This window comes from Salvia hispanica, chromosome 1 (genome assembly GCF_023119035.1).
Source record: "Salvia hispanica cultivar TCC Black 2014 chromosome 1, UniMelb_Shisp_WGS_1.0, whole genome shotgun sequence".
Taxonomy (NCBI): Eukaryota; Viridiplantae; Streptophyta; class Magnoliopsida; order Lamiales; family Lamiaceae; genus Salvia; species Salvia hispanica.
In genome coordinates this window covers 52,817,972-52,827,972 of record NC_062965.1, presented here as the reverse complement: position 1 = coordinate 52,827,972, position 10,001 = coordinate 52,817,972, and the positions used below count along the sequence as shown (strand labels likewise).

Genomic DNA, 10,001 nt, shown 5'->3' with positions numbered 1-10,001 from the left:
GGGAGAGTGCAGGCTGCTAGAAGGTTGCCGAAGCTGAGGTTGGCCGCGGAAATGACGTTGACCGCCTATTATTGACGGTTCCGTCAATTGGAGGACCGGTTCAGGTCGAAATTCATTTGTGAGGGACCAAATAATAAAAAAGATCATGTTAAGGACCAAATTGATAAAACGATCATATGTTGGGGACCACTTTTGGCCTTTACTCAAAAAGGAAACTAAAAGGATATCAATTGTGATTAAAAAAAAACACAAAAAGGGACATTTCCCTCGCTAAAAAACCCAAAATTGCGAAGGTAATCCTTCCCAGGTAATGAAATAAAGTCTACGGCATCTTCCTTTGTAGTGAAAATATTACTGTATTTCCCTTGTACTGAAATTTTTTTTACATCTATTCCGACGACAAGGTTAAACGGGCTGACTATCCAGAACAAAATCGATGGGCTGGGATTCTTCGATCTGGGTGGCGATCTCCTTCGCCTTCTTGAACCGCTTCGAGCTTCTTAGGATCACATCCATCGTCACATTCTCCCTGTTGCAACATGTTAACAGTCAATCAAATCGTAATCACAGTAGCAATGCAATACTATACCTATCACAAGCTTATAATGCTGCACAAGCAAATGAAGATTTGGGAGCCCAATGCATGACTTTATAATATGGGTGATTCGAGGCTTGGAGTTGCACATCATCTAGTTGGATATAACCTATTCCGGTGTTCGTACTATCACTCAGGGGCAGTTTATAGATTAGATTTATAATAATCACTCCGCCCCTAAAAAATGAGTAAATCCCCTTTTGCCAGTTTGGTCCATCTACCATAATTCGACGCTAATAATGATGTGGGTCATACTATTACTATCTACTAACATCACTTCAACTACTTTTTCTCTTTCTCTCTCCTACTTTACTAATTTCGCATTAAAACTCATGATGTCTCCAAGTCTCCATTTTTAGGGGATGGATATAGCATACAAGATTGGGTATCTGAAAGACAAGCTCAAATTTGCTCAGTCCATCAAAGTATCTTAATTTTTATCCATTCAATTCCAAACTATAATTGAAGTAAACATCCGGAATAATATAGGATTGTGCATGGACTATATAAAGAATGAGCAGAAGAAATAAAATATAGGACTTTCATGCTTTATAGAGCCTAAAATCAGTAGAGAAACCTCAAGGATCAAAAAGCAGATAACGGACTTACTCTTCTAACATAGCCAAAGTTTTTCCTTTTGCAGCACTGGATCCTGTAATTACAGCATTTATAAAAATGTTAAGCATAGAGGCCAAGACAAACACCAATCAAAAAGGGAGTCATCGGATAGCATACAAACAAACTATACCAATTCCGGCACCTCTAAAACCTATATGAAGACATTTCTTATCACAATGTGAAATAAAAATCACATCACCTAAACATGCTAAGTTCATACTGTATCATAACTCAAATCTCAACGCCGGTGTGTGGAAATAAAATGTAGTTGTTGTCGTTCGTTTAGTTGTAAAATGAATAAAACAAGAGAAAAAATGTAGACAGTAAATTCCTGAACTTCAAGGAAAAGTAAGTGTATCAGAAAATCATAACTGCATCTGATACAAACACATACCAACTTATAAAAGTAATGCAGGGCCTAGGCAGGATTTTAAATTTTTACTTGATTTTTTCTATTTTTCAAATTTTAGTAGAATTGTACAATAGATATATCGGTTTCTTGTTAAGTAAGTAATATAGTTTGAATCTTTGACAACATTAGTACTGATTGATACTGTCTAAAGACTAAATAACGAAAATATACATTAAATTAACAGGGCTAGTTCTTAAACAGCAGTCGTCTAGGTGCTAGTCCTGCTGCCTCATGGGCCCTAGTGAAGATATAGAAATTACAAAATAAATGAGATACACATGAAAGGAAGTTTTCCTAACATCAAACATTATATTCAATTTTAGTTTATATGAAGCATACCTTTGCGAGTAGAAATCTGGCTCGCTTCACTTTCCCCTTCCGAGTCATCACCTGACATGGATGAACTATCCGATGAAGTGAGGGTGCGATCATCTGAAAACAAGGTTCCTTTTTCATCCCCAGAACTTTCACCACTATCATTATGAAAAATTGTTCCCGGCTTTGCCAACAAAATCTTTTTCTTCGGAGTCTTCATGGGCATCGTTTTTTTAACACGTGAACGCAAAAGCGTCCTTTCATTTCCCTTATTGTTGTGCAATGTCACGGACCTTTTCGAGCTTGATTTATCCAAAGATGGATTCTTCTTATGGGAGGATGAGGGAACAACAAAGTCATTGGGTTTCTGACGAGGCATCTCACACAACTCAGAAGGACTAGAAGTTTTCATCAGTTCATTATCTTTAGCTTTTGAACTCTTCAACTTGTTTTCCTTTCTTACCTTGTTACTGATATCGACTTGATTCTGGAGTTGGTCAGCCACAAAGTATTGCTTGAAGTTGATTCCTTCACTGCCCTTTTCAGTATTTTCTTTGAGACCATCAGTGTTTAGGACAAGCTCGTAATTCTCATCTACCTTTTCTTTGCTCTTACGAGACAAAACTTGGGATGACTCTAAATCTCTGTCCGTGAGTTCAGAATTTGAAAAACCAAATGAAGTTTCTTTTGTTGCTAAAGGTTCAACACTAACCTGTTGATCCTCAACTGGCAAATTTTCTTGGACATCTGGTGCAGTGTGCTTTTGCTTCTTCCCTTTCTTTTTAGTTTTTCTAGATTTATTCTCAGTATTCTCATCATCCTGGTTCGTTTGATTGGGCTTCATGACAGTATTTTCTGTTTCGGCAGTGGGAAAAGCTGCATGGCAAACATCTGGAAACGTTTTGGTCTTTTCCATCATCATTGTATTTCTATCGCCCAAATCTTCCGAAATTCGCCCTTCTTCTTTTCTATTTACATCCCATACTTTTTCCTGAGCATCATTGTTAGAAGCATCCAACAGTGTCATCTCGACATCCATTCCTTCATTGAGCCTGGTGCTTTCATCCTTTCTGATTCCCGTGGTGATACAATCCCCTGATGGAGAAGATAAGTCCAAAGAACCTCTGGTGCCATTCTGAGTATCGTTGATGCCTGGATTCTCAATATTTGTGCTGACAGAATTCTTGCCAATCCTCTTTTTCTTCGTCTTCTTAATGCCACTGGAAACTTCAGGTTCCATTACAGCATCTGCATCCCGCATAATCATGGTATTACTTGTTTCAGTGGTGGGCAAAGCTGCATGGCAAACATCTTGAAAACCTTTGGTCTTTTCCCTCATCATTTCATTTCTAACGCTCACATCTTCCAAAATTCGCTCTGATTGCATCTGTGCCAGATCTGCTTCTTTTTTATTTACATCCCATACTACCTTCTGAGCATCATGGTTTGAAGCATCCAACGGTCTCGCCTCAACATCCATTCCTTCATCAAGCCTAGTGCTTTCATCCTTTCCAATTACCTTGGTGATATAATCCCCTGATGGAGAAGACAAGTCCAAAGAACCTCTGGCACCTCTGTGAATATCTTTAATGTCTGAATCCTCTGTATTTGTGCTGACAGAATTCTTTGCTTTCTTCTTTTTCTTAATCTTCTTAACGCAACTGGAGATTTCATGTTCCATTACAGCATCTGCATCCCTCATAATACTGGCCTCTTTCAATGCTAGATCCAGACCAACATGGTCAGGAGCTTTGTTATCAGCAGGCATTATAGTTTCATTATCAAGGTCCAAAGATGCACCCTTTTCTTCCAACCTAGTAGTTTCTGTAAGAGGCTTATTCATTTCACCAATTTCAGTATGTGCCACATCACTTGGATTCTGGACTTTTGCATCCAATGGTCTCATCTCTACATCCATTCCTTCATTGAGTATGGTGCTTTCATCCTTTCCAATTCCCTTGGTGATATAATCCCCTGATGGAGAAGACAAGTCCAAAGAACCTCTGGCACCTCTGTGAATATCTTTAATGTCTGAATTCTCTGTATTTGTGCTGACAGAATTCTTTGCTTTCTTCTTTTTCTTAATCTTCTTAACACAACTGGAGATTCCAGGTTCCATTACAGCATCTGCATCCCCCATAATACTGGCCTCTTTCAATGCTAGATCCGGACCAACATGGTCAGGAGCTTTGTTATCAGCAGGCATTATAATTTCATTATCAAGGTCCAAAGATGCACCCTTTTCTTCCAACCTAGTAGTTTCTGTAAGAGGCTTATTCATTTCACCAATTTCAGTATGTGCCACATCACTTGTATGCTGGATTTCTGCAGTTTTGTGAACTTTCTTTTTCTTTCTTTTCTTCCCATCCGATTTCACCTCCCCTTTTCCGACTCCAGCATCCATTATTGTAGCATAAGGATCTGAAATGTTAGTGTTAACACCTCCTGAATGCATTGATGGAACATCCTTGCCTTCATGATCTATTTTACTCTGTAATGCATTGTCTTCTTTTCTCTCATCAGAATCTAAACGTTTATGGGAGTTCTGATCAATAAAACTACTCTTTTCTGCATTCTGCAAAAGGATTTCTGCCTTCGGTGATAAATCTGGAATAACATGGTCTGAAGCTTTGTTGTTTGATGGCATTAAAACTTCATGATCATTCTCTAATGACAAACCCATTCCTTCTTCCAGTTTAAGAGTAGAGGGCTTGGTCGTTTCACCTTTTCCAAACTGCTCCATATATGTTCTATCATGATTGTTTTCTGCTGTTTTCTCAAATTTCCTTTTCTTTTTTTTCCCCAATGTGTTGACATCTCCACCTTCACAAGCAGCATCCCTCATTCCAGCTGAAGAACCTTGTACAAAATTGGAAACAACCTCATTGTCCAGTTCATTTACCACACTCTCAAACCTATTGTCCTCTTTCGGTCTATCAGTACCATTTAGGTTCTGGTAGTCCAAAATGCTTCCAAAATTACCTTTTTCTGCTATGTTGGGTAGGTAAGTTCTGTCATACAGAAGCCTCCCCTCATCATCATATTCGTCATTCTTCAGACCTGAGACCTTAACAATTGAGTCGGACATATTAGGCTTCACATCTTTATCATTTGAACAAAACATGGTGTTGCCACCTTCGAATCCAGAATTATGACTTTCATCTTTTGTGTGCCTCACTTTACGTTTCTTCTTCACAGGAGACTCGGTTCCCATACAATGTGCCTCTGCATAAATACTTGTGTGAGAATCAGTGGTCTCCGAAACAGCATTATTTTGAGCAGCACGAGCCGGCAACGCAAAAAGAACAATTGCATTCTTGTTCCTATCAGATATGAAACCGTTGCAATCATCATCAATATCATTCATAGAGCTTCTTCCTGAGAGACGTCTGGGGACAATGGAAGCTGTGACCCAAAGAAACCAATTTCTGTTAACCTCGCCAAACGCAGTCCAAACAAGCATATCGTCTGACAGATGATAATAGTTTGATCTCCGTTCCAACTACATAAATAGCAGAAAATCACCAGATGCGAATTACAGAAACAAACTCCGCCATCAGACCTCTAAAATAAAGCATGTACCTTCACAGAGTGGACTTCTATCTCACCAATTTCCGGAAAGGATTGCTTATGAGCCACAGTCACCTTCTCTGCGCGTTTATAGAATCAGTCAGAAAATTATGAGCTCAATTTGCGGAATCAACAGAATACAAACTTCTCAACATTCAATGCTTTTGCGATCAGTATTTGCCAAAAAAGGATTACATACACAAATTATGCCGCAATCGAGTTCATATACACAATGTCTGCGTGATGAATGATACATTCATGAAAAGCGATTAGCATAAATGAAATTGTTAACTGATTACAGAAATTGTGAAAAACAACGACTGAAATAGAGGTAGAGGATCGATACTTTTTAAGTCTGAAACAGTGTCGGAGCTGCATACGGATACGGCGATGTGAGTACCGAGGCTGGTGTCTATGAAAACAGAGTTGAGCTCCGCCGTGCCTGCAGCTGCGCCGTCGTGAACCTGCGAACGATGTTTCGCCATTGAAGAAGGCGGGGTTGTCGTTGCCATGTAAGGGCATAGGGCTTCAGTCTTTTAGAATGTTTATTTGGGAATTGTGGGATTTATATTTATAAATTAAAGAAAAAACACTATTTATTTTCCCTAAACACGTTAAACTATAAACACTATTTCCAAATTTACTTTTAAAATTTTTTGGGTTTTATTTAGTTTCCAATTTTCAATATCATTACTATTTACATAAATGGTTGATTCTTAATAAATAATTATATCTACGAAAGTAAAATAGCTAAACTCCAAAACTAAAATCATAAAAATTCCAATATTTTCATTAATAATTAAATTGCATAATTATTATATTACTTAAATGTCGAAAATTATAAATTAAAATTAAAATTACGTAATTATTCATTCACTGATGGGGCACGCTCAAGTTTCTTAAATGAGACTTTATTTGAATTGATTAGGGGTGCTTAAACGGTTCTCCGGTTCTCGGTTAACCGGAATCGGAACCGGAACCAACCGGTTAATTGAGGAAGCGGAACCGAAAAATTCGGTTCCGGTTTCGGTACCGGTTCCAACTTTTTAAATAACACCGGTTCCGGTAACCGGAACCGGAACCGACCGGTTCCTAACCGGGAATCGGATTTTAATTCAATTTTATTTTTTATAATTTAATATACTAAAAAATCTAATTTATTGAATTAATTTTGAATTAAAGTAAAATAGTTTGAAACATTGAGTGATTTTTAGATTTAAATGTTTAATCTATGATACTTTGAATCTACAATTATTTCCCTAATCCATTTTTTATGAACTAACTACAATGAGTAGAACATCATAAGTTTGTTTTTAGTTTTCAAAAGAACTTATACAAATACAATATCATTTCATATGATATATTTATTACAAATTTATATAACAATTCATTTAACATACGATTTTAACATATTTGTTAATAATTTATTAAGTGTTCCGGTATAAACCAAATAGTCACAACAATATCAATTAGTATTGGAAATTCCAATGAATACTATGTTTAGCCAAAAAAGGGAAAATGAAATTCAATTTTAAAACTCATTTTTTTAAAAAAATTTGCTAAAGTTTAGAACTCCTATTTTTGTATTAGTAAAAAATTGCTAACATAAACTAGTCCGACCTGACTAACTATACTTGGCATCACTCTTATCCATATATGAATATTATTGTATTGTTGGTTTGTATTTTGTGTATTTATTTTAATTTTTAGGTATTATTTGTTATAATTCTAGATGTTGGATTATTATTTTTTTAGTATTGAACCTGCGAACGATGTCGTTTCGCCATTGAAGAAGGCGGGGTTGTCGTTGCCATGTAAGGGCATAGGGTTTCAGTCTTTTAGAATGTTTATTTGGGAATTGTGGGATTTATATTTATAAATTAACGAAAAAACGCTATTTACTTTCCCTAAACACGCTAACTTCCAAATTTACTTTTAAATTTTTTTGGGTTTTATATAGTTTCCAATTTTCAATATCATTACTATTTACATAAATGGTTGGTTCTTAATAAATAATTATATCTTCGAAAGTAAAATAGCTAAACTCCAAAACTAAAATCATAAAAATTCCAATATTTTCATTAATAATTAAATTGCATAATTATTATATTACTTAAATGTCGAAAATTATAAATCAAAATTAAAATTACGTAATTATTCATTCACTGATGGGGCACGCTCAAGTTTCTTAAAGGAGACTTTATTGGAATTGATCATGAATTCATTCTCCACGAACATAATCACACTAACATTAACATTATCAAAACTGAGCCAGTGCACCAATGAGTTGTTGTCAGGGTTGTCGAGCTATATGTGCTTCGTCAACTGCCCAAATTGTTATGTTTTCTATCTCATATTCTACTATTATGTTACGCATGATAAAGCTTACATACATAATATTCAATGATGTGTTCTTAGTACCATGCACATGTTGGATCTGTTGTAATCTCAACGAGCTTAGATTTCACTGAAAGTGCGTCCAAGATCCTTTCACAAAGTCTCTCACCTTTGAGGAAACAATGCTCTTTTTTGTCAGTCTTTTAACGCCCCCTTAGTCAACTACTCCCTCCGTCCCGGATATTTTGTCCCAATTTTTCATTTCGGTCCGTCCCACATAATTTGTCTCATTTCACTTTTTACCATTTTTGGTAGTGGACCACATCATTCCACTACTCATTCATACTCACATTTTATTATAAAATTCGGATTTGAGATCATGTTGATCATTTTAGGTCATCCTTACTATAATGGCCTAAAAATAGTTAACAATGACTTAAAAATGACCTCTATATGCTTAGTTCTGCATTTGCAATAAGAATGAGTTTCTTCTGGCTCTTTAAACTCAACTCTGTCTTCAATCTCTCCACCACCATTCTTTTCTTCACCGGCGATCCCGAATCTCTTTATCACACACGCACGCGCAAAGACGGATATGTATTCGAACACCGCAACACTAGAACGACAAAGTAAAGAAACAATGAGTGATGAAATGCTTTTACAAGATGCATCAGAAAGCGATTACCTAATTCGCTTCTGAAGAGAGATGCCAGCTAATGACTCCGACCAAGTTGTTCAGCGCATGAGACGCCATAGGCACAATGATACTTGACGACAAACTTGTCGTGTAACCATACACAACCCAACAAAAGTTGCCCTATCAAAGATTTCAAGAACAACATCTAACTTATAGACCGGTATGCGTGTTCCCAGTTATCGTTCAAGCATAAAAGCATCGGATTCGTAAAGGTTCGTGTGTGAATGTACCAGACTGCAAATGAATATTTCTTGCCACTTCCGAGGTGCAGCACACCGAATAGTGCTACAACTGCGAAGATACTCATCCAGCTAACGCCAAAGAGAGGCATTAATGCCCCACGGAAGAGAAGTTCCTGCTCGATTCCAGTAACTTGCCAATGTTAGCCCGAATAGAAAAAAAGTTGTCACTATATACCTATCCTTATGATAGGCATCATGTAAAGAGGCGACGAGATTCTACCTCACTGATTATTAGAGTTTGTATACTAAAAATCACGTTTCGAGTGATTGAATACTGTAAAACTCTTATTTTATTTTCCAATGAATAAAACAGATTATTTTTGTCATAATGTTGTTATGTTTTACATTTAATGGATGTTAATGTATGTTTAAATGTATAAGTTAACTTAACAAAGTCTAAGTCTTTGTTTTAGTAGACCGGTTGTGGGCGACGTCCACTTTAAGGTAACACGGTCAGTTCTAAACAAAGAAAAAGATGAATTTCACAACCTAGTTGGAATTTGACTATCCATCGAGAAAGGTTGCAATGTCAGTCCGCATATTTCTAAGCCTTACTGAAATAAGATGAAATTGGTGTGGTATAGCACTGAACGGATCTAACAGCAAGACTTGTTCTTAGGCTATCTACTGAAAGGCGATGTCTTGATAAATATTTGTTTCTTAATCAATGTAGGTTAGCATTGAGCATACGGTATTGATTATGCATTACTTTGACTTATCAAATGGTGCGGGTTTTTCGTAACCCAATAAACCTGATATATTGGGTAGTGGTGATCAATATCTAGTGGTGCTAGGAATGCTATTATATTGAATCGTGCGCGAGCTGAGCCTCGTTTGATAATGTCCTCAAGAGGAGCGTGAAACAAGGTTTTATTATTCGGAACCCAGCTAGTTGGAGTTCGATTACTCTATGAATAATAAATAAGCGTTTCATGCTAAGTCCACTCTTGAAATTAATAAGAAGTTAATTAATTAAGTCCATAGCAGATATTAATTAATTAATGGACATTTTTATCTTAAGCGCGGGAAATGAAAGTTAAACGGAAACCCGGATTACTTATAATTTCGGATTTGGATGGGGAGAGTTCAATATTACTTCTGTAGTGGCTGCTCGTAATATTCCAATTATAACTTATACTCTCCGTTCCATAGTAGTAGAGTCATTTTGCCATTTTGGTATGTTACATAGTAGTAGAGTCATTTCCATTTTTGGTA

The 10,001-nt window shown here is 36.5% G+C and overlaps 1 protein-coding gene across 5 annotated transcripts; it reads right to left on the bottom strand.

The window, feature by feature from the left end:
* Window positions 1-311: 311 nt before the first annotated feature.
* Window positions 312-7,344, bottom strand: LOC125200800. Of its 5 annotated transcripts, none has more exons than XM_048098569.1 (7): window positions 7,274-7,344; window positions 5,857-5,974; window positions 5,523-5,590; window positions 3,886-5,442; window positions 1,965-3,447; window positions 1,205-1,247; window positions 312-529 (listed from the first exon to the last, which is right to left on the bottom strand). In XM_048098569.1, exons 1-7 carry the CDS (start codon window positions 7,322-7,324, stop codon window positions 406-408), a joined length of 3,444 nt encoding a protein of 1,147 aa, XP_047954526.1. In that variant the 5' UTR covers window positions 7,325-7,344; the 3' UTR covers window positions 312-405. The 5 variants fall into 5 exon arrangements, with proteins under 5 accessions (XP_047954526.1, XP_047954525.1, XP_047954524.1 ...); XM_048098568.1 differs by having other exon boundaries at window positions 1,965-4,799; window positions 4,923-5,442; XM_048098567.1 differs by having other exon boundaries at window positions 1,965-5,442.
* Between the last annotated feature and the right edge of the window lie 2,657 nt (window positions 7,345-10,001).

Excerpts from the sequence above, each read along its gene's own strand:
- LOC125200800 (XM_048098567.1), bottom strand. The coding sequence starts at position 7,324 with ATGGCAACGACAACCCCGCCTTCTTCAATGGCGAAACGACATCGTTCG. Across the intron at positions 5,975-7,273 it reads CGAAACGACATCGTTCGCAG|GTTCACGACGGCGCAGCTGC; the intron begins GTTCAATACTAA and ends CATCGTTCGCAG. Across the intron at positions 5,443-5,522 it reads TAGAAGTCCACTCTGTGAAG|TTGGAACGGAGATCAAACTA; the intron begins GTACATGCTTTA and ends CTATTTATGTAG.